Source organism: Odocoileus virginianus, chromosome 13, assembly GCF_023699985.2.
Source record: "Odocoileus virginianus isolate 20LAN1187 ecotype Illinois chromosome 13, Ovbor_1.2, whole genome shotgun sequence".
In the NCBI taxonomy this organism is placed as follows: domain Eukaryota; kingdom Metazoa; phylum Chordata; class Mammalia; order Artiodactyla; family Cervidae; genus Odocoileus; species Odocoileus virginianus.
Window position 1 is genome coordinate 34,567,835 of NC_069686.1, and position 25,182 is coordinate 34,593,016.

General features: G+C 36.2%; 1 protein-coding gene across 7 annotated transcripts in view; it reads left to right on the forward strand.

Annotated features, from left to right (window-relative positions):
* The window catches only part of PRPF40A (pre-mRNA processing factor 40 homolog A), a 58,182-nt gene that overhangs the window by 1,243 nt on the left and 31,757 nt on the right, over positions 1–25,182 (forward strand). For all 7 annotated transcript variants that reach the window (XM_070476185.1, XM_020900391.2, XM_020900392.2 and 4 more), the window contains exons 2-5: positions 100–231; positions 12,368–12,448; positions 13,341–13,371; positions 15,363–15,379. In XM_070476185.1, coding sequence (XP_070332286.1) covers positions 100–231; positions 12,368–12,448; positions 13,341–13,371; positions 15,363–15,379 — 261 coding nt within the window. The remainder of the gene's footprint in view (positions 1–99; positions 232–12,367; positions 12,449–13,340; positions 13,372–15,362; positions 15,380–25,182) is intronic.

The window sequence follows — 25,182 nt, forward strand, 5'->3', positions numbered from 1 at the left end:
CAAATATTATGTGATGCACAGAACTGATTTATAGGAATCAAATTTTTGAGAGTCATTTATTGAAACTTGGCAAATTTTTAAATTGTCCCTCTTTTTCAGATGGGGCACCCTGGCATGCATTATGCCCCAATGGGAATGCATCCTATGGGTCAGAGAGCGAATATGCCTCCTGTACCTCATGGAATGATGCCACAAATGATGCCCCCAATGGGAGGACCACCAATGGGACAAGTAAGAATGATTTGTTTTTGTTTACTTTTGCCTGTGGTATTCTTATGTCAAAGAATTTCAAAATCTGTGGCATACTTGGAGCTGTTTGTTTCATTTTATGTCAAAATAATGTTTTTAAGTAAGTGAAATGTTGGATAATCATGACACTAATCAAATTTTGATTGTATTGAAAAGTCTGCTGTATAAGAGGTTTGCTTTCTGCAGTAACAAAGCTGAGTTGTTTTTATTTTATTTTGTATTTTTAATTTAGAAGTAGCAATGTATATCTAAGCTTTTGAGTTTAATGGCTTTACTCCCCCCAAGAATGTCAACTGAAGTAATTTGCTATGTCAATACAATTTATGTCGGTGGACGTTGTACCTGCATAGAATCTGTAAACAGCAATCGTTTAGGCCTTTGACTTAGAATGAATTTTATTTCTGAAATAGCTTCCTGTCCTGTGTGTATGTGTGTGGTGGGGGTAGATGTGGGAAGATTCTACTCTGATTTGGTTCTTCATAGGATGGTGCCAAATAGGTAGATTATTTACCACTTACACTAGTTTGTTTTTTTGTTTTCTTAAATGCTTATTGCTTCTGCACTCCTGCTTTTGAGCTAGCTATCCCTTCCATTTCCAGCATAAATTGTAAACAGACATTTTGTGGGAGTGATTTGGACCAAAAGATTTTAATGCTGACTCAATGAATTCATTAAAACTGAATTCCTAGAAAAACAGTGAAGAAAGGTAACAGGTTTGGTTACCATAAATAATTTTATGCCCCCTGTTAGGTTCTGTAATACACATATCCTTTGGTGGCTGGGTTCTTTCCATTTAGTATCTGGATAAATCATCAACTGTTTAGGATAACAATATTTTGGAAAGCCAGTCAATTAGGTATGAGCTTTCTACCAGTTGGGGGCATCATTTGCTTTGATAATCATTTAAACCTTGATGGTTTGAGTTATTGGTGAAATTGCAGTGGAGAAAGGAGCTCACTCTGTCTTTTTTTTTTTTAAACTCAAGAGTAGAAGGGCTTAATGTCAAGTGGTTTATCTTTTTTATTTGAAATATAGCCCTTAATTTTGTATAAAAGTCTTTATTCAAAGGCACCAGGCCCAAAAGATTCTACTTGTAGGAGTTCTTTAAATAAAAGAACTATTTATGTTACTTTAGGATAACACAAGTTTTAAAACTCCCTAGGTGATGGAGAAACAACTCTGATTCCTCTTCTGTTTCATTCCATCTCTAAACAGCAAGGAGCTCTTCTTGTTTTCTTAGTAGAGCTGCTCTAACTAGATAATGAGCTTTAAAAAAATATTTATTCTTTAAATGCTCTGGTTCTTATTTAAAATTAGTTTCTTTCCACAGAAAGATAAAATAAAACAATTTGCTACTGCCAGATGCTTCTCTCTTTTCTGGGGCCTTCTGTTTCCATTGGGCCAATCAAGGTAAGTTTTGCAAGGGATTGACCTGCTTACCCTTGCTGTATTGGTGCTATTGCACTACCAAAACCAAGATACCAGCTAGTCATTTCGAGTAACATGCAAATATTATTTTATTTTTTAAGTATTCATGTATCTCATTGACATAAGCTGGTCACAGTTTGCTTTATGGCCCTTTCTCTTTACTTTATAGTGACCGTCTTCCTAGTAAGGTTATTTGCTACTTGGTACACATTCATTCAGATACTTTTACCTTGTGGTTTTCTTCTACATTTTTCCTAGACCAGGAATGCCCTTTAAGCTTTTGCGCCTTTATGCTTACCCCTATTTAGATGTGTAAAAAGTCTGTCTGTCTCTTTGGCTCCTTTTAGGATAATGATTGAATGACTTAAGAGTCCAGCTTTGAGGAAATTAAGAGAATCCCCTTTTTTTTTTCCCCTTAAATTAGGTTATTCCTTTTTTTCCCTCTTGGTATCTAACAAATATGGAGCCCAGATCATGGTAAAATAAATGCTTATTTTAGGTGTTATAGCAGACTGAGAGGGCATGAATAATATAATCATGTATCCAGGAATCTAATTTAAAGCCCTATAAAAAAACTACCTTAAAATAAGTTGGTAATTCTCAAACTTGATCTTTCTTTCTGCATCATGTCTTCTTTCTACCCAACCTCAGAAGTGTTAGTGAGCAGTAAGTGGTCAGAAGATAATAAGAAGCAGGGTGCCTATATAGTTGGCTGCAGTGACACAAAGTTGGTAGGGTTCTGCCATCCAATTTTAAAAAGTTAATTCACAGATTCTTCAGACGTTGCAACTGAAGGTTATGGAACCTTCATGTATATTGTCTAGTTCACTTTAAGATCTCATTCTGGGGCCAGCTGAGGACTATAATTGGTGGCAGTCTTACTTGCTAAATGATTGTGGTATTTGGAATGCTATTGAACGTGACATGAAATTTTAAAATTTGTAAAATAATATGCAGACTGAACATAACAGTCTACGTTAGCCAGAGTTTGTATTTTTTGAAATTAGAGCAAATGATTAAAGGAGTAGTATGCTTTCATTTGTTTTAATTCAGAAGATAACCTATAATGCCCTTTGTAGAATTCAGACTCAATCTGTTAGTAGTAATAAGCATTTGGAAATTATCAAATAGGGCTTAATAATACTCTTTGAAGTTTATCCTGTAAGTTAAATTTACCTTTCTTATTGTACAGTAGCTTCCGATGGGAAAGTTTTGCTTCTACTTTTATAGAATTATAGGATCTTACAGTTGGAAGGGACCTTACAAGTTGTATGAATGTTATTTCCAGTAAGAGATTGTATTAAGATATGTATGAAGCTGTCTTCTTTCTCCATGTGTATTGTAAATAATGTTTTGCTTTAAAATATTTTCACATCTTACTCTTCTGTTGTCTTTTCTACAACATAAACTGTCCTTATACAGGTGATTTTTTTTCTTCAGTTAAGCCCAAGAGTCTTCCTCCCCATCTTTTTTCCCCTTTCTTTAATTCTTAATTTTTCTCTTCTTTTAATGAGAAGAGTAGAATAAAAAAATTAAGGTCCCTTTCAGCTCTAACAGCCTATGATTCAATTTAGATCATTTGATAAGGATAGATGATATATATAAGATTTTATGGGTTGATATATAAGAAAATAAATTCTTTTAGTAATGCCTCCCTAATTCTAGTTATTCAGTATTTTTTCTTTTTGCTTTTGTTAGTTAAATTGATAAATGAGTAATTCCTCTTTAAGTTGGATTTTCTTATTCTCATTTTGAATAAGGCAGGTTTTTATAGACCTTATTTCTATTCCTGTTGCTATCTGAGCTGCATCATGCCTTGGATATCGTTATAACTTTTTAGCTAGTTTTCTTGCTTCAAACTTGTCCCCTCAAAAACTTTTTAGATTTCAGTGAGTTATTTTCTTGCCCTAGAACTTCCAGTGTTTTCCTGTGCCTATAGCTTAACATCTACTTTCTACAACTTAACTTGCAGTGATCTCTTGGTGTATAATTCAAAGCATGATTCTGAGCTGCATGCCTTTGCATTCCCTAATATGAATTCGGACTGGTCTTCTCATGGTATTTTGAGTGATTATATTATTTCACGACCAAGCTTGTGTTTTTCTTGCTCTCCTGCCCCAACCAGCTCATTACCACTGTGAACTTTACTTTATTTACCTAAATAAATTCTGCCATTTCAAGTCCTGCCTTCTCCAAGAGGTCCTCAGCAATAAATTTGCCCAGCATACATCTCCCTTTCAGATTATCAAAATAAAATCCTATGTAATCTGCTCATAACTCTTACTGTTTCACTTATTCTAGCCTTGTTTTATTATGGTTTTACTTGCTTTGTCTTTTCAATGAGTAATAGATTGTAAGCTCTTAGAGGGCAGAGGCTGTGATCTGAACTTTTAAGAAGTCTATAGTGCTGAGCACAGTTCTTGGCACATCATGGGTGCTCAGTAAATTACTTGTTGAATGAATGAAACAAACACAGATACTCTTTCCTACAATATAAGCCAGGAGATTAGTCAGTTACATGTAACTGCTTTCAGTAGTTACTTATGACTTTATATTGCCACCACTTATTTTTAGAGTCTGCCTTTACAATTGATTTTTCATTTGACAAAAATGGAAGAGAAATAAGATGAAATACATAAGTAATATTTGTTTGGTGAATAAAATTAAAGAAGTTACTTCCATTTACTTTAAATTACAGGCAAGTGTATTTCTGTCTGTATGACTTCATTGCTGATCATCTCTTTAAGTTTTGCCACCACATATTTTTCCATACCCTAGGGAGAAATGATTTGAAATATAGGCCTTCCAGAAAAATCCAGTATATTGTTATCTTAGATTGATCTGACTGTGACTAATGTTATAAGTTTATTTGTTGTTGCTTTTAAGTTATCGTCAATTTTGGGTGTTCACAAAGTCCTTCCCGTGTAATTGGACATTAGCCAGTGACAAAAAGATTTTTTTTTAGGTTGTCTACTTACAGATTGTTGAATCTGGGTAACTTTCTTTATGCATTTATATTACCCAGGTGAGTACATTTTAAAAAATAGATTGACCCATACCTAACGTGTTGATATAACTTTTGGCCTGTGAATACAGTGAGATTTTGATAGGTTTTAGTTTCATTATCTTTACATGGCAACTTATTTAAGTATGAATTTATTCAAAAACTTCAGCTAGAGTAGTATTTCTAAGTATATGGGGATTACTTGGAGAGATGTTAAGGAGACTGTCATTTTGGAAGAATGAGCTATACCCCTTTGCCCTGGGGTACCTGCCCTGAGATTCACAGGGTGCAGTATTTTCTAAAGATGTCAAGTTTTGCTGAAGCCTTTTAAAACTTTTTACCTAGTATTTTCAGTTTTATTTGGCCATCTTTCCCTCCCCCACTTCTGCACTTTCCATTACTGCCCCCCTTGTCTGTTTATTTTGCTTTGTCTACCACGTTGCATAGAATTAACATTGCCTGAAATTTAACATTTTGTGAGAAATGGATTGGGAACATTTATCCGTTTAGTCTGCTTTTTAGGAGAAAAGGGCATATTAACACACATGTGTGTGGTGTGTGTGGTGTGGTGTGGTGTGGGGTGTGTGTGTGTGTGTGTGTGTGTGTGTGTGTGTGTGTGAGTCGCTCAGTCGTGACTGTAGCCTGCCTGGCTGCTCTGTCCTTGGAGTTCTCCAGTCAAGAATACTGGAGTGGGTTACCATCCAAAATAAGGGAAAAAGGAAAGAATAGATTGTAACAGGCTAACTCGTTGGTTTTTAATTGGATTTATTAGAAATTTTGATGGCATAACTTCTGGTCATTATGAAGTAGTATATCAATAGATAGAGATTTGGCACCTATATATATACACACAGCTATGTACTAGTGTACTAGAGTTCTTGTAGAAATAATTGGCCTAAGTTGTAAAGGTTTATAAGTAGGAATCTGGGTATACAATGTCTCGTAAAGTTGTCGTTGGTCTTGCATTCTTATTTCCTATTTCCATACGTTCACATTTCTGTTGTCAGTTTAGCCAGTAGACACTATCCATTTTAGTCAGTAGACGTTAAGCCTCTTCTTGACTGTGCATCAGTACAAAGACGAACGCTGTCTGTACCCTGCACTCAGGGAACTTCAGGAATTACTCAGATGCCTGGCCAAACTCGGTTTTCTCATCTTTCAACTGCTGATTGGATTGTCATGATAGTTGTAGATATTTGGATATTTAGTGAAGATGACTTTTATATTTTCTTTTTTTCTCCCTAATCAAGTAATCATGTTTCTTTTACTTATTAAAAAAGTTTCATTGTAGTTAGTGGTCACTAAATATGTGATATTTTTGCATGTCGGGCTTGAAAGAAAATCTGCTTCTTTCTTAATTAGTAATCCACTGCCCTCAAAGTGGAAATCTGAATATTCTCCAAATCTGAGAGTTGCTGTTTGTCAAATCTCTTAAAGGACTAAACATGCCAGCAAGTGAGAACTGAGTTGAAATGTAGTTTTCTTTGTCTTAGGCTTTTTTTTTTTTAACAAAATTTTCATCTCATTTATTTTAGACTTATTTTTAAGACAATTTTTATAATTAGGTCCTGATCTGTTTGGGCTAAGACTTTCTCAATTTTGATTAACGAATGAGCATTAAGTTTCTGTTTGAAAACATGGACTTTGTATACTTTATTTGGTCCTCAGGTATCAAGAAAGTTATTAATGCTCAGATCGATGATTTTTTTAGTAGTTTTAAGATGATTGCATATTTTTTATCATATTTTTATTAAATAAAGTAGACAGTCACTCTTTGCTTCTGCAGATGCAAGCACTAATCATAACGTTGTCTACTGCAGGTGTTTTGAGTCTCTGCTATATCTGTGTAATTAAGTTTCATGTAGACAAATATCTAATGATTTAGCTAGATACAATAGTAAATCTAGTTTAAAGCATTTGGGGTAGTAATAGTCTTATGTCCCTCTTTGCATTTGTCCTAGAGGACTTGAATCCAGAAAGAGGCTTAGTTGACTTTTTAGAGGAAGTTTTATAAAATCTTTAATTGCATGTGACATGAAACACCACAATTTGTGTGTGTCCCCAGTATGTTTAGAGCTTTTTAAAAATTAAAAGTTCATTTTTATTCAGGTCCTAAGTTTATGTGTCACGTATATTTTCCATACCTTCATTTAAGAAGTTTTGGGCTTGACAAGAGACAGTGGACTAAATATTTTAAACTCCTTACTTGCTCTTTTTTCATATAGTTTTGTAAGGTTTCAGGGAGTAGAACTGATACCTAATCTGTGTTAAAATCATAGTTTTTATCACCATGTTTGTATATAACTGATTCATGTTCCCTATTGAATTTGATCCAACCAGACTCAAAAGTGGATTGACTAGATTTTAGAGAGGAATAATAAGGCTTGGAGAGTTGAGTGACTTATAAAGTGACACTGAGGAGCTAGCACTAAATGTGATCCTTAATCTAGGATTGACCTCTTGTTACTTGTTTTGATTCCTACTGAAAGTGATGGCTTTACAGTATTTACTAGATGTCTTTAAAAAACTGAAGTTCATATATAACAGATAGCTAGGGAATAGACTAAAGAAGGGGCAATATGAGGGATACTTTATATGAGTTGGAGAGCAGTTGTAATAAAACAACTTTCATTTATTGAGTGCTGCTTTAAGTGCCTGTGTGTATTCATGTATTATTCCCTTTAATTCCTACAACAATCCTATCAGATGAGTACTATTTTTCCTCGTATTGTGGGTGAGGAAATTGAGGGTTAAGGAAAGTTGCCCAGGGTTACACAACTGGGGTAGGAATTCTGGCAATCTGATTCCAGAGTATATTTAATAGATGTACTAGGCTGCTTCCTTGTATTTCTGTATGAGATTGCCATTACATTACACCTTAGAATTTGAAGGAATAGTGTTTTACTTCAGTGATTCTAAAGTCTTCAGGTTAAAAGAATTTAGCAAACTAATAATGACTACTGGAAGTTGACTTATTAAATGGAAGGTTTTACTCCATGTTGAAGTGGTTTTGCAAATATTATCTATTTTTTTGTTTAAATGTTATATCAGAAAGTGACAGATGTCTGGAGTTTATTTATAACTGTAGATGAAGAGGAAGTAAATGATTGTCCCGGAATGCAGCCACTCATTTTGGGTTGTTAAGAATATGCTTTAAACAGGTGTTTCTATTTATTTCCAATTGAATGAACATTTAGTTACATTCAAAGATGTAGTTGTCACATTTATTCAAAACTTAATATTTTGCATTCATATATTTATATATAAGATAAGTTAGTGGTATAGGAAATAGTTGTCTTTAAATACTATACTTACTAGGCTCTGTAGAGTGTGTTGTGGAATTAACTTTAGCACATTTAAAAGGAACCAAATGTAAAGGCGAGACTCAAACTATCTAAGTAATCAGTTTACAGCTACAAGGGGAGGGAGAGTGGTCTTTTAAAAGCCAACCAAATTCAAGAGTTAATATTTAGACAAAAAATAAGTTAGGTTGTGTGATTTCTTTCCAACAGGAGACACTTCAGGAAATAATTATGAAGAAAAGAAATTTTGAGGTGCCAATGTGAAGATGTGCACTTTTGTTTTCATATCATAATAAAATTGGGCTAATTTACATTTTGTGTAACTAATTTGCTATAGCATTAACAGGATTGCTTTTATTACTGAAATTTTTTTAAAAATTAAAATATCTAGAGTGATCAATGAGTCATGCTTTTTTTTGTCTAACATGAGAAATTTTCTAAACTAGGATGCTAAGAATGACTGAGTGGATTGTGTGGTGCTCCCTAGTTTTTACTCATTTTTTTATTTTCTGCAAATGGATGATTCTTAGAATTTTCAAGAGATTTTCTTGATTTAACTTTTATCATTAAAAAAAGAGAAACATATCACTCAAATCATTGCCTGCCTACTTTGAAAAAGCATATCAAGTTGTGTATGAGTTATTTTTTTAAAGGTGCCAAAGTGTCCATTATATTTAGATGCTTAATATTTTAGGCAATTTAGTTTATATCTCACGTATGCCTTTCACCCTTCTCATTCTTTCTTTGTCTCCTAACAACTAAAAATTCTTAACTGTAGCACTTCATATATTTGCTAAAGTAGCGTACGTAGAAATCTGTAAAGCTCTACAGGGTCATTTGTCATTTTTTAGTGTGCTTCTCAGCAAGCTTAGTGTAAGCTACCACTTTGAAGCTTTAAGAGGACCTGCCTTATGGAATTTGTTGTGGCATTATTGTAGCAACTGTGCAAGAATTGTTCCCTTTAACCATTTTGAATGAATATCCTGTCTTTGTTGAACTTAAGATCTCATTATTGATGAGAAATTCCATTATATTGTATTGGCCAAAGAGTTTGTTCGGATTTTTGGAAAAATCCAAACTCTTTGGCCAACAGAATATTACATGCCCTGAGTGAGAGAAAACGAGCTTAAATGAGAAGTCTGGATACAGTCGGGATGCCAAAGGGCTGTTCCCTGCCTGTGAAGCAAGAGACAGTCTGCCGTGTAAAAAGGGACCGCAGAGCAACTCAGATGTCTCGACTTTGCTAATTGGGCAAAAGTGAAGTGAAATCGCTCAGTCGTGTCCAACTCTTTGTGACCCCATGGACATTAGCCTGCACTAGGCTCCTCCGTCCATGGGATTTTCTAGGCAAGAGTACTGGAGTGGGTTGCCATAAGGCAAAAAAGTCACTTCTGAGGATTTAAACCACAAGCCAGTTCTGTCATAAGCTTGCAGCCTAGATTCCCATTACCATTGTGGTGTTAAAACAAATAAATAACTTAGAAAAATTTAATGGTCTCAGATTGATGATGATGCCAAGTGACTGGCGTCAGTCAACACAAATCCTCCAAAGGAATTCAGCTTCAGTCAGGCAGGTTGACACGTGCACCTCCATATTAGGTGTATCCTAGAATTAATGCAGAGTGGAAGTCGTAGCAGTTCTGCAAAATAGATTTTTCAGACTTTGAGAAACAAGCTTTTCTATGATGTGCAAGTCTCTGTAGGAGCTCTTAATTTTATCAGATTCTTGTAATAGTTTTTCATGAGAAACAGTACTTTGCGTATTTATGTTTTTGTCCCTTGGTTTCATGTTAATAACATAACAGTTTAGGTTTAGAATTAAACTAAAGATTTGTTTATCTTTAGAGGGCTTCCCAGGTGGTGCTAGTGATAAAGAACCCGCCTGCCAATGCAGGAGAGATGCAAGTTGGATGCCAGAGTCGGGGGAGATTCCCTGGAGAAGGAAATGGCAACCCAGTCCAGTGTTCTTGCCTGATACTCAGTTGTACATAATTTAAGAATCTTACCAGTGTTTGTTAGGATGAACAAGCTTTTAACTGGTTGCTACCCTTCAAAATATACAGAGATTCAGAGGGAGAATTTAACTTTTTGACATTAAATTTCATCATGTAATCAGTAGCACGAGTACTAATCTATAAAGGCAAATTTTTGAGATGTTTTAAAATCTGAAGTGTGGGAAGAAGAACAGTTGAGAGAACTCTGTCAAATTCTCTTCAGATATTCTTTGCTATCTCATTGACCTGGTCTAGTAAAATTTTTGTTATATGTAAGCCCTTTTGTGCTTTGTTTTAAGATGGGCTTTGATCACGCTGTCTTACTGAAGTAGAGTATTTCAGTTTGCAATTTAATTTATTTGTACAGTCATCTGTACTTCCGTCATGTGGAAATACTCTATTGCATGATGGAGATTTTACCCCACTTTTAAAATGTCTTTAATCCTTTTTTTAAGAAGTAAAATTAGGACAGAATTCTTTCAGTTTGGTTGTTTAGTTTTAAAGACATCACTCCAGAAGGTTTGAAAAGTAGAATGAGAAATAAATAACCCATATTATCATTTCTGGTAAATTTTATTCCAGATTTTATGATATATACATCTGTGTTTCAAAATTTTAATCATAGTGTATGTACTATTTTGATTATCACTTTTTCCCAGTCATAAGCATTTTACATGTTGCCACAAAAGTCTTTGTAGCTACAATTTTGGTATTAATGTGGAATTTATTTTTCTTTTAATTGAAGTCTAGCTGATTTACAGTATTAGTTCAGGTGTACAGTGCAGTGATTTGGTTAAACATATATATATATATATGTATATTCTTTTTTTTATTTTTCATTATAGTTTATTACAAGATGTTGAATATAGTTCTCTGGACTGTACAGTAAGTCCTTGCTGTTCATTTTATATATGATAGTGTGCATCTGTTCATCTCATATTCCCAATTTATTTTTTCCCTTCAGTGTCTTTAATTCTTAAGAGAAAAGACTTTGGTTTCTCTGTTTGGCTTAGAATCCTAGTTTGGTGATGTGTTACTAGCTTCTAATTTTATATACAGACCATTTTAATAGCAGGCCATTTCTCTCTGTTCCCCACTATGCTTCCCCTCATAATTTGTTACTTAGTTCTTTAAGAATTCAAACATATTTTGCTGTTAGCCTAAAGCAGAATTAATTGTGAGGATATATCTGTTGAAGGAAGAAGGAGAAAAAGCCTAATTCTGTTAGTCATGGGGTTGTAGAGGCTCGTCAATAATTTGTTTTGAAATTCTGTACTTTAAAAAAGAAAACATTATTTGACCTATATTTCAAATTCTAGTCACATGTTTTCTGTCAAGTTCTTGTTTAGTGATGTTTAAACTATTTATTGAATGTTTTGAAGAAGAAAGGGCTTTTTTTGTTAATTTTTTTCATCCATAAATACCATGCAACTTCATTTTAATGATACTTAGCCTGGTTTTGCATCATGAGTTGACTGACTTTCACAAGTAATAAACATCGGTGTTTGAGTGTTCTCCTCTACTTTCAGTAGGCTTTATATGTTCCTGTGAACCAATATGCTTCTTTTTTGTTCCTGTTTTTTAGGTTGTTCATTTAGTTTGAAACTGCTGAATAACTGGTTACCTTGTTCTAGTACCTGTGATTGTTTTATATAATTTTATCTCTCTCCATGTTTTCCTTAGATTTGTTCATATTAAAATTATGATGTGAGATTGTACTAAATATCTGACAAATCCTTTGGAAATTTGTGTCAGTTTTTGTGATTTTTATTCATAGTAGTGAAGATTTATTCATAGGTTTGGATGACAGTCATTGGTAGATGAGATTAAGCTATCAAGCTAATACTTTCTTTTTTCAGATATGCATATGTGTATATGCTTTAAGTTTTTCTTTATAGATGTGAGCATAGATTTGAGTTTGAAAAGTCTATTGCTTATGTATTTGTTTAAAGTCCACAAGTTACAAGCACCTTTGACTTAAGAGGTTTTTTTTAAAAAGACCAGATGAATATGAAAATTATTTAATACAGATATTAAAAAACAAAGGTGAGAAACGCTGAAAAAAAAACTTTTGCCTGCTCCAAAGAAGGGTAAAAAGCGTTGGTTTTGAGTTAAAAGGAAATGAATATTCTTAAATTTTAGGTTACAAATACCACATAATCTCAACTTTTAAATGTACTTGTTAAAGTAATTATGATGACACACACACAGATCATTAATAAAATAACTTCATTCATTCAACAAGCACTTACTAAGCATGCTATTCATCTAGTATAGTATTCATTGGGTTTTAATCTTAAATTGTACACAGTTGCTTTAATAACCAAATTCTTGAAATCTTATTAGGTGCTTTGGTTTTACATAGTAACTTTTTTTTACTTTTGTTCTAGATGCCTGGAATGATGTCTTCAGTAATGCCTGGAATGATGATGTCTCATATGTCTCAGGCTTCCATGCAGCCTGCCTTACCGGTAATCTTGTGAAAATAACTTTTTGTGTGATGTTTTGATTTCTTTTGTGTATGAAACAGCATATATATTTTGCAGGCATTCATGTTAGTCATTTAAGAGCCTCCCGAGTACTATAAGATGGGAATTACAAGGACTTTTTAAGTTATTTATAATAGATATACATCCTTAGTTATTCTACATTAAGCAAGTCTAGAATTCTGAAAAGCATGAATTGTTAGCTAGAAGCATTTAATTGCTCTAGTAGCATTCTAATCTTAAACAGTAGACATATGCTCTACTGAGCGCTGATTAAAAGTTGATGTGATGTGATTTAATACTGGATCCTAAATTTAGAAATCAGATTTCATTTGAAATCCACAATTCATGAGACTTCAACTATGGCACATTACTTAGGAAATTCTTGAATAATCTTATCACCCTATTAGACTATTAGATAGTATAGCAATATAGAAATCATTATGATATTAAAATTAGTGTGACTTACTTATTGGTTAGTTTTAATGAACAGATGTGGCATACTCCACTGGGATAGGTTTGCGGTGACTTCTCCAAAACCCCTAGGGGCAGATACATTTCAAAGTTTGTTTTTAATATTACAAAGTAGTACACTGCATATAGTATATAATAATTATGTAAAAATTTCCCACAGGGTCTTGGCCAGTGCCCTTTAATTTCTAACACATATTTCTAAATCAGAACATAGAGATGTTTATTCTGATGTGGGATAAATAACACTAAAGAATTCCTGTTACTCAGGATAGCTTTGGCCACTGTGATGAGTTTTAATGCCAAACTTAGAGAAGGGGTTGATTGACTATGCTTTATGAGGATTGTATATAAAATATAGCTTGCGCAAAGTAAATGTTACTAATTTCATTTTTTATTCTTACAGCCAGGAGTAAATAATATGGATGTAGCAGCAGGTATGTATACCATTTATGGTGATACACTAGACTTAATATAGACAGTCACAACTGTCCTCGAATGAGGAATAAAACAGTGTCTCTTGGGCATTATAATCAGCTCCCAGTTTTTGTTTTTTTTTAAATAGCATTCATAATTAAATCCATAAGAAATTGTCATAATTTTAGGTATGGAATTCTGGGGCCAGATTTGGTCTACAGGATATACTTTGGCTCAGACAGTGTTTTTAAATTTTATAATTAGTTGCTAACATTAAAATCCGCAGGCTTATATAAAGTTGAATTTATCATTTGACACAAAGATTGAATTTATTTTAAAGTTGGATGATCTGTACTTTTAATATATATAGTGGTCCTTCTCAGTACAGTAGATACTCAAAGAATATTTGAATGAAAAATTTTGGTTGAGTCCATATTTATATTCAGCAAATCTTGTGGAATGGGATAGGGACTCCATAGTTCAGATATCAAGTATGCACTCTCAGCCTTCTGGACTACTTCAGTCATTTTTTTGATACCTGCTTGGTCTGTGTAGTTTGTAAGTCCTCTGATAATGCATATTTTTTTTTCCAGCAGGTTACCTATAAGTGTTATAAATAATAGAATGACTTTAATGTATAATAATAATGCTTCAATTATATACAAGTAATGTTTCATGTATTCTAGATGGTGTACTTTGTCCCATGATTCTGCCAAAACATTTTTTCTTTTAAACATCAGTTGAAACACGTTTAAAATGCAGTATGTGGGTTTATATGGGTCATAGTTAATCTTTTTAAGATGTTTCATGGATTTCATCATTTAAGCTGTCACAATATTCTGATACACTTTAGAATAGTATTTTAGGTCTATTTAGGTATCAAGCTGGTTACTATTACCGTAAATAATCCTGGAAAATTACCTTTACATTTTCTTTTTAGTTTTTAAATGCTCTGGCTCTCTTACTGATATTTCATACTAGCTGCTTTTGATTGCTGTTTAGTATCTATGTACTTAGCTTTGTTTTCTTTTTACAGTCATTGTTTTTTTACATATAATTTTAAGCTACTTGTTTTAAGCTACTTGTTCATATAATGATTATTTATATGAACTTTGTAACTAATGTGGATTTCCTTTTATGTCTTAAGAGGGCTTTGGTAGTAGTTTAAGATAGTACCATCTAATAGAACTTTCTGCAAGGAAGGAGTTCTGTAATCTGTAGTGTCATGTATAGCCACATGTAATTATTGAGTATTGAAATGTGGCTAGTGCACAGGAGGAACTGAGCGTTAAAATTTTACTTAATCTAATTTAAACGGGGATATGTGATGGCCAAAGGATCCAGTATTATATAGCATGTGTTTTGGAACCTAGATAATTGAAATTGTCATAAACCTAAAGCATAGAGGGCTTCCCTGGTGGCTCAGGCAGTAAAGAATCTGCCTGCAATGCAGGAGACCTGGGTTTAATCCCTGGGTTGGGAAGATACCCTGGAGAAGGAAACAGCTACCCACTCCAGTATTCTGGCCTGGAGAATTCCATGGACAGAGGAGTCTGGCAGGCTACAGTCCATGGAGTCACAGAGAATCAGACACGACTGAGTGGCTTTCACTTTAAAGAATAGTATCAGAGGTCTGAAACACTCATTACTATATATTACTATACACATTCATTACTATCAGCAGTATAGCAAAGAAATAGGAATTAGTCAAGATGGGACAGCTATAATAATAGAAAGAGGAGAAACAAAAGGCAAGCTGTTAGCTTCTCTAACGGCTGTCAAGTGAGTTTGTAGATTGAAAGTTCAAAGTGCCAACTTAATTCTGAAAGTGCTTTGCACTATGGATGTTTTGTTTTTGTGGGAAAGAGAGCAAGCACATAAGTCATATGGGACAGTCTTAGGATACTTAGTGTCATGGTATGAGGAGAAAAAGTAGTGTGAATAAATATTTTAAAACTTAAGGACAGCATGATTTATCATATTGTAATACTCTTCCCTTATTTTTTTTTAGGTACAGCTTCTGGCGCAGTAAGTACCATTGGAATATATTTATTTCCTTATAATTGTTTACTTGCTACATTGATTCTTTGTATTTTAAATGTTATTTATTATTTACTCTTGGCTGTGCTGAGTCGTCTTTGTTGTGCATGTACTTTTTCTGCTTGCGGCGTGTGAGGGCTCCTCTCTAGTTGTGGTCCAGGGGCTTCTTCTTGTGGTGGCTTCTCGTTACAGAGCATGGGTGGTATAGCACTGACTCAGTAGTTGAGATGCACCAGCTTAGTTGTCCCAAGGCGTGTGGAATTTTCCCTGATCAGGGATCAAAGCTATGTCCCCTGCACTGGCAGGCAGATTCTTAACCACTGGACCACCACGAAAGACTAATCCTTACTCTGTTTTAGAGATCATCTACTCAGTTGAACCCTTTTCCTTTCTTTTCTGTGGCAAAGAGTGAAAAATTATTTGAATGATTTATTTTAAAAAATAATATTCCTGGGACTTAATGAGAGATTGTTGTTGTTCAGTCAGTAAATTATGTTCAGCTCTTTGCAACCCCGTGGACTGCAACTCGTCAGGTTCCCCTGTCCTCCACTCTCTCTGAGTTTACTCAAATTCATGTCCACTGAATTGCCGGAGCCTGCCGGCAAACGAACTGGTCGAGAACGCAATTACCAGAGTACCTAAGAAAAATAAGACTCAGAAAGACTTAGAAAGATGGGGTTGAGAGGGACAGAGTCAGCTTGCGTCTGACTCTGCCAACTTTATTGAAGAATACCACACCTATATGTATGCTAACAGGAGTTACTAATAGATCAAAGGTTTGCATATGTGCAGAGCTACAGGCACAGATGTTTTAAATTCCTCCACTTAAGATCAGTAAAGCATCACCCTAGCGCCCAACATGACTAAGATCAATAGAACATTAACTAGATAGAAAACAGGCTTTAAGCACGACGAGTTTATCAGCACCAGGAAAACAGGCGAAAGGTCACCGGGGTGTTTTTTCCCTGAAGGGGATAAATGCCAGTCTATACTTTAACAAGAAGGGGTGGCAGGACAAAGAGAGACCCTTTGTTCTCTCTTAGGGCCGTAAGGGGCCTGTACGTTCAGGCCGGCTCCCTGCACTGAATCAGTGACCCTATCTGACCATCTCATCCTCTGCTGTCCCCTTCTCCTTTTGTCCTCAATCTTTCCTAGCATCAGGGTCCTTTCCAGTCAGTTGGCTGTTCGCGTTAGGTGGCGAAAGTATTGGAGCTTAAGCTTCAGCATCACTCCTTCCAATGAATATTCAGGATTGATTTCCTTTTGAAGTGACTAGCTAGAACTCCTTGCAGTCTAAGGGATTCTCAAGAATTTTCTCCAGCACCACAATTTGAAAACATCAATTCTTCAGGCTCAGCCTTCTTAATGATCCAAGTCTAACATCTGTACATGACTACTGGAAACACCATAGCTGTGACTCTGCCGACCTTTGTTGGCAATGTGATGTCTGCTTTTTAATACACTGTCTAGGTTTGTCATAGCTTTCCTTCCAAGGAACCAAGCGTCTTAATTTCATGGCTGCAGTCACCATGTGCAGTGATTTTGAAGCCCAAGAAAGTAGTCTGTCACTGTTCCCACTTTTTCCCTTTCTGTTGGCCATGAAGTGATGGAACCAGATGCCATGATCTTAGTTTTTTGAATGTTGAGTTTTAAGCCAGCTTTTTCACTCTCCTCTTTCACTGTTGTCAAGAGGCTCTTTAGTTCCTCTTTACATTCTGCCGTTAAGAGTGGAGTCATCTGCGTATCTGAGGTTGTTGGTATTACTCCCAGCAATCTTGATTCTAGCTTGAGATTCATCCAGTCTGGCATTTCACATGATATACTCTGCATATAAGTTAAATAAGCAGGGCGACAATATACAGCCTTGTTGTCCTTTCCCAGTATGGAACCAGTCCGTTGTTCCATGTCTAATTGTTGCTTCTTGACCTACATATAGGTTCTCAGGAGACAGGTAAGGTGGTCTCTATTCCCATCTCTTTTAAGAATTTCCCACAGTTTGCTGTGGTCCCTACAGTCTAAGTCAGTGAAACAAAAGTTGGAGAAGGAAATTGTAACCCACTCCAGTATGCATGCCTGCAGAATCTCATGGACAGAGGAGTCTGACAGGTTACCGTCCATGGGGTCGCAAAGAGTCGGACATGACTGAAGCAACTTAGCACGAGCAGCACATGAAACAGAAGTAGATATTTTTCCAGAATTTCTTTGCTTTCTTCATGACCAGTGAACCTTCGCAATTTGATCTGTGGTTCCTCTGCCTTTTTTAAACCCAGCTTGTACATCTGGAGATACTTGGTTCATGTACTGCTGATGCTTAGCTTGAAGGGGTTTAAGCATTACCTTGCGGGCATGTGAAATGAGTGCAATTGTTCGTTGGTCTGAATATTCTTTGGTGTTGTCTTTATTTGGGATTGGAATGAAAATTGACCTTTTCCAGAACTGTGGTCACTGCTGAGTTTTCCAAATTTGCCGGCATGTTGAGTGTGGTATTGAACAGCATCATCTTTTAGGGTTTTAAATAACTCAGTTGGAATTCTGTCACCTCCACTAGCTTTGTTGTAGTAATGTGTCTTAAAACCCACTTGATTTCACACTCCAGGATATCTGGCTCTAGGTGAGTGACCACCTAGAACATCTAGATTTTTTTAAATCATCATAGTTACCTGGGTCAATAAGACCTTTTATATATATGTATAGTTTTTCTGTGTGTTGTTGCCTCCTTTTAATCTCTTCTGCTTCTGTTAGGTCCTTAATCATTTCTGTCCTTCATCGTGCCCATCTAAGAAGGCCTTCTTATCTCCACTTGCTGTTCTCTGGAACTCTGTGCTCAGTTTGGCATACCTTCACCTTTCTCCCTTGCGTTTTACTTCTCTTCTTTCCTCAGCTATTCGTAAAGCTTCCTCAGATAACCACTTTGCCTTCTTGCATTTCTTTTTCTTGGGTATGGTTTTGATCACTGCATCCTATACAGTGTTACACCTCCATCCATAGTTCTTTAGGCACTCTTGTCTGTGAGATCTAACCCATTAACCATTTGTCACTTCCCTGTATAATCATAAGGAATTTGATTTAGGTCATATCTGAATGGCCTAGTGCTTTTCCCTACTTTCTTCCATGTAAGCCTGAATTTTGCAATGAGGAGCTCATGATCTGAGCCATAGTCAGCTCCAGGTCTTGTTTTTGCTGACTGTGTAGAGCTTCTCCATCTTGGACTACAAATAATATAATCACTCTGATTTTGGTATTAACCATCTGATGATGTTCATATATAGAGGTATTTCTTGGGTTGTTGAAATGTTGCCTATGACCAGCGTGTTCTCTTGACAAAACTCTTGTTAGCCTTTGCCCTGCTTCATTTTGTACTCTTGAGTCCACACTTGCCTGTTATTCTGAGTATCTCTTGACTTTTTACTTTTGCTTTCCAACACCCTATGATGAAAAGTACTTTTTCTTTTTAACAGTATTTCTAGAAGGTGTTCTAAATTAACCAGTTATCTTCAACTTCTTCGGTATTAGTGGTTGGCACATAGACATGCTGTGACATTGAATGGTTTGCCTTGGAGATGAATGGAGTTGATTCTCTTGTTATTAAGATTTTACCCAAATGCTACATTTTGATTCTTTTGTTGACTATGAGGGCTACTTCATTTCTTCTACGGGATTCTTGCCCACAGTAGTAGATACAGTGGTCATCTGAATTAAACTCAGCCATTGCCATCAGTTTTGGTTCACTGATTCATAAAATGTCAGTGTTCACTCTTGGCCATCTCCTGTTTGACCACTTGCAATTTACCTTGATTCGTGGACCTAACATTCCTGTTTCCTATGCAGTATTTTTTTTTTACAGCATCGGACGTTATTTTCACCACCAGACACATCCACAGCGGAGGGTGGTTTTTCGCTTTGGCGCAGCTGCTTCATATTCTTCCTGGAGCTGGTCACTGCTCTTCTCCAGTAGCATGCTGGACGCCTCCTTGACATGGGGGCTCGTCTCCCAGTGTCACAGCATTTTGCCTTTTCATACTATTCGTGGGGTTCTCCTGGCGAGAACTGGGAGGATTTGCTGTTCCTCGTTTTGTTAGAACTCTTCACTATGACTTATCAGTCTTGGGTAACCCTGTAGGGCATGGCTCAGAGCTTTTATTGAGTTACCCAATCCCCTTCGCCATGGCTAGGCTGTAATCCATGAAGGGGTAATAAGAGATACAGGAATCAAATATAAATCAATTTTTACAGCATTTGAATTCTCCCCATCACAATTAGAATGGAAACAGGTATACAGTAATTGATAATTTTCAATTAAGCATTACATTAGAACATACTCCTTTGTAAACAAAAATTTGTCTACTTTTGTCTTACTGTAAATTTGATGTAGATTTTTTCTGATATTTAGTCATTTAAAATACTTCTTTGCTTGTATCTTCCTTAACACAGAATCAGAAAGACAAAAGTTGCTTGATTTTCCTTAGGGAAGGAGAGAATGACGTTGCTGTACGGCATTTCTTTTTTCCCTCAGTACTTAATTTTAAGATAGTAATATTCTGGTTCTTTTTGCTAATGTTCTGAATGCTCTTCTCATACATTTCATGGTGTTTAGAAAAATAATGTTTAAGCCTGAGGCCTCACTTAAAGATGTCTATTTTATGGTTATTGATAATAGCTCTATTCTTTAGCCTCTAAGCGTTTTCTGGTGTTTTTTCCCCCTAAAAGCTCTATGAAGTTTATGTGTGTAATCTCATTTAATCAAAACAGTAGTCCTGAGAGGTAGTTGTCATTCTCATATAGTTGAGAAAATTCAGAAAGCTGTGAATTAATTGCAGATATGCTAAATTTGGGGGGAAAGATGTTTGTGAACTGTATTTAAATATACTAAACATATCTTTTTTAAAAGCTCTAAAAGTTGAATGGTTATAAAATATCCACTCGGTATTTTTTCATTATATGTCTTTTTGGTTTTGACTAATGATAGTGTCTTGTTTTTCCTGCTTATTTAAATGTGGGCTCACTGGGAGGAAAATGAAGCAGCCATAAGTTAAACAGAAGAAAGTAAATTACCTTAAGTTTCTTTTTCCATGAGGAAACCACCACGATTAATATTTTGGTTGTTTCAATTTTGTGTCAAACCTTTATTTTTCTCACTTGATTGAAATAGCTTTCTTTGTCATATATTAAACTCTCACATATTGTGACATCTGTTTTTGGGTTTTCTTTTTCACTCTATTTCTAATTCAATATTACACCTTTTCCTGATTATTGTTGTTTAGTCACCCAACTCATGCCTGACTGATGACCCCTGGACTGTAGTCTATTAGGCTCCTCTGTCCATGGGTTTCTGAGGCAAGAATACTGTAGTGTTGACAGGCACCAACACAATCCTATAAAGCAATCATCCTTCAGTTAAAAGTAAGTTAAAAAAAAAATACTGGAGTTGGTTGCCATTTCCATCTCCAGGAACTCTTAGGATTGAACCTTTGTCTCCTACGTTGGCAGATGGATTGTGTACCACTGAGCCACCAGGGAAACTTAGAGTAGATTTCATATTTAATAAGACAAGTTGTTCATGGTTTCTCTTTTCATTATTTCCTTTGCTATTTTCAGATACTAGTATGTACATTTCCCTGTCCCTGCCAAATATAATCTGTAAATACGTAAACAGAGAGATGTTTAAAAGGCAAAGTTGTGTTTTTATCTGGAATTAAATTTAATTCTTCCATTTTAAGAGAACTAACATTTCGTGTTTTTCAATTAAGTTTTCCTGTCCAGAAATAGAATGTATTTATTTGAAAACTTGTTGGTTTTTTATTCTTTTTAGATTTCTGGCACATAAATTTGAGCTGCTTGCAGTTTTCAGACTGTGGTCGTTACTGCTGATCCACGCAGGCCCCTCATGTTTTCCCTTCTTCTTCATCTTTGGGCTTCCCTGGTGGCTCAGCTGGTAAAGACTTCGCCTGCAGTGTGAGACCTGGGTTCCATCCCTGGTTTGGGAAGATCCCCTGGAGAAGGGAATGGCTACCCATTCCAGTATTCTGGCCTGGAGAATTCCATTGACTGCACAGTCCATGGTGTTGCAAATGAACGAGCGACTTTCACTTCATCTTTACTCCAGTTTACCCTCCCTAGTAGGTGCTCACTTTCAGAGAAGGCAAGTGGCACCCCACTCCAGTACTCTTGCCTGGAAAATCCCATGGACGGAGGGGCCTGGTGGGCTGCAGTCCATGGGGTTGCTAGGAGTCGGACATGACTGAGTGACTTCACTTTCACTTTTCACTTTCATGCATTGGAGAAGGAAATGGCAACCCACTCCAGTGTTCCTGCCTGGAGAATCCCAGGGGCGGGGGAGCCTGGTGGGCTGCCGTCTATGGGGTCGCACAGAGTTGGACACAAGTGACTTAGCAGCAGCAGTAGGTGCTCACTAGGATATATGTCCTAAGGCATGTAAATATTGGGGAAAGCTGTGTGTTTTCATTAAGTATAATTGACATAAAACATTATATTAGTTTCAGGTGTAAATGCAGTGGTTTGGTATGGTACTTGTATACATTGTAAAATGATTACTACAAATAAATTTAGTTAACATATTAACATTGTTTTTTTTCTTGTGAGGTGGAATTTTAAGACTTATTCCAAGCAACTTTCAAAGACATAATACAGTATTACTAGCTATACTCACCGTGCTGTACATTTTATCTCCCATGATTTCCTTGTTTTATAGCTAAAAGTTTGTACATTTTGACCCTCTTCACCCATTTCTCTCACCTCCCAAGCCATCCTCTACGACAGCCATCAATCTGTTCTCTGTTTCTGTAAGCTTGGGTTTTTTGTTTTTTTACAATCTACTTGTAAGTGAGATTATATAATACTCGTTCACTTAGCCTTCAGAGTCCATCCATGTTGTTGCAGGTGGCAAGACTTCATTCATTTCATTTTTATGGCTAAATTGCTTTGCTTTGTGTGTATGTGTATTTTATATATATCTTCTTTATCCATTAATTATTCCATGGACAGATTATTTCCATATCTTAGCTACTATATATAATACTTAAGTGCAATTTTATAAGAAACTTCCATACCATTTTCCATTGTGGCTATACAGCTTACTTTCCACCACTGGTATACTGGGGTTCCAATTTCTGCACACCCTTGCCAGCATTTGTTATTTCTTGGTTTTTTGATAACAGCTATCCTGACAGGTGTGAAATGATATCTCATTATGGTTTTAATTTGTGTTTCTCTGATTAGCGATGTTGAGTATCTAATGTGCCTTATGGCCATTTGTATGCCTTTTTCACCCATTCTTTAATTGGATTATTTGCGATTTCTTGCTATTTATTTGTAGGAGTTTCTTATGTATTGTGGCTATTAACCTGTATCAGTTATATGGTTTGCAAACATTTTCTCGCACTGCAAAGATTATTTTTTCGCTCTGTTTTCTTTACTGTGCAGAAGCTTTTTAGTTTGATGTAGTCACACTTTCTGTTCCAAAACATGAAGAACTAGTTCAAAATTACTTTCAGTTCAGTTCAGTCACTCAGTCGTGTCTGACTCGTTGCAACCCCATGGAATGCAGCACACCTGGCTTCCCTGTCCTAGAAGTCTCCAACTTCCAGAGCTTGCTCAAACTCATGTCCACTGAGTCAGTGATACCATCCAGCCATCTCATCCTCTGTTGTCCCCTTCTTCTCCAGCCTTCAATCTTTCCCAGCATCAGGGTCTTTTCAAATGAGTCACACCTCTTGGTATCAGGTGGCCAGAGTATTGGAGTTTCAGCTTCAACATTAGTTCTTCCAGTGAACACTCAGGACTGATCTCCTTTAGGATCAACTGGTTGGATCTCCTTGCAGTCCAAGGGACTCTCAAGAGTCTTCTCCAACACCACAGTTCAGAAGCATCAGTTCTTCAGCTCTCAGCTTTCTTTTTAGTCCAGCTCTCACCTCCATACATGACTTCTGGAAAAAGTGTACATAGCTTTAACTAGATGACCTGTGCTGGCAAAGTAATATCTCTGCTTTTTAATATGCTGTTTACGTTTGCCATAGCTTTTCTTCCAAGGAGCAAGCGTCTTTTAATTTCATGGCTGCAGTCACCATCTACAAGTAATTTTGGAGCCCAAAATAATGTCTTTTATTGTTTCCAGTGTTTCCCCATCTATTTGCCATTGAAGTGATGGGACCGGAGGCCATGATCTTAAGTTTTTTGAATGTTGAATTTTAAGCCAGCTTTTTCACTCTCTCCTTTCACCTTCAAGAGGCTCTTCAGTTCTTCTTTGCTTTCTGCCCTAAGAGTGGTATCATATGCGTTTCTGAGGTTATTGATGTTTTCCCCAGCAATTTCGATTCCAGGTTGTGCTTCATCCAGCCCAGCATTTCACATGATGTACCCTGTATATAAGCTAAATAAGCAGGGTGACAGTATACAGCCTTAACATGCTCCTTTTCCCAATTTGGAACCAGTCTGTTGTTCCATGTCTTGTTCTAAATGTTGCTTCTTGACCTGCATACAGATTTCTCAGGAGGCAGGTAAGGTGCTCTGGTATTCCCATCTCTTGAAGAATTTTCCAGAGTCAAAGGCTTTGATGTAATCAATAAAGCAGAAGTAGATGTTTTTCTGGAATTCTCTTGCTTTTTCATTGATCCAGCGGATGTTGGCAATTTGATCTCTGGTTCCTCTGCCTTTTCTAAATCCAGCTTGAACATCTGGAAGTTCACAGTTCATGTACTGTTGAAGCCTGGCTTGGAGAATTTTGAGCATTACTTGACTGGAGTGTGAGATGAGTGCAATTGTGCAGTAGTTTGAACATTCTTTGGCATTGCCTTTCTTTGGGATTGGAATGAAAACTGACCTTTTGCAGTCCTGTGGCCACTGCTGAGTTTTCCAAATTTGCTGACATATTGAGTGCAGCACTTTTCACAGCATTATCTTTCAGTATTTGAAATAGCTCAACTGGAATTCCATCACCTCCACTAGCTCTGTTCACAGTGGTGCATCCTAAGGCCCACTTGAATTCACATTCCAGGATGTCTGGCTCTAGGTGAGTGATCACACCATCGTGATTATTTGAGTCATGAGGATCTTTTTTGAATAGTTATGTGTGTTCTTGCCACCTTTTCTTAATATCTTCTGCTTCTGTTAGGTTCATACCGTTTTTGTTCTTTATTGTATCCATCCTTACATGAAATGTTCCCTTGGTATATCTAATTTTGTTGAAGAGATCTCTAGTCTTTCCCATTCTATTGTTTTCCTCTGTTTCTTTGCAGTGATCACTGAGGAAGGCTTTCTTATTTCTCCTTGCTATTTTTTCAAACTCTGCATTCAGATGGGTACATCTTTCCTTTTCTCCTTTGCCTTTACCATCTCTTCTTTTCTCAGCTGTTTGTAAGGCCGCCTAAGACAACCATTTTGCCTTTTTGCATTTCTTTTTTTTGGGCATGATCTTGATCCCTGTCTCCTATACAGTGTCGTGAACCTCAGTCCATAGTTCTTCAGGCACTCTATCAGATCTAATCCCTTGAATCTGTTTGTCACTTCCACTGTATAATCATAAGGGATTTGATTTAGGTCATACCTAAATGGTCTAGTGGTTTTCTGAATAGTATCCCGTTGTTTGTGCATGCACAGGTCTGTGTGTGTGTGTGTGTGTGTGTGTGTGTGTGCGTGCACGCGTGCGCGTATGTGTTCACCACCTTTATCCATTCATCTGTTGATAGACCCCTTAGGGATGTGTGTGTGTACCACCTTTTCTTTATCCTTTCATTGTTGATAGACCCCTTAGGTTCCTTCCTTGCCCTGGCAATTGT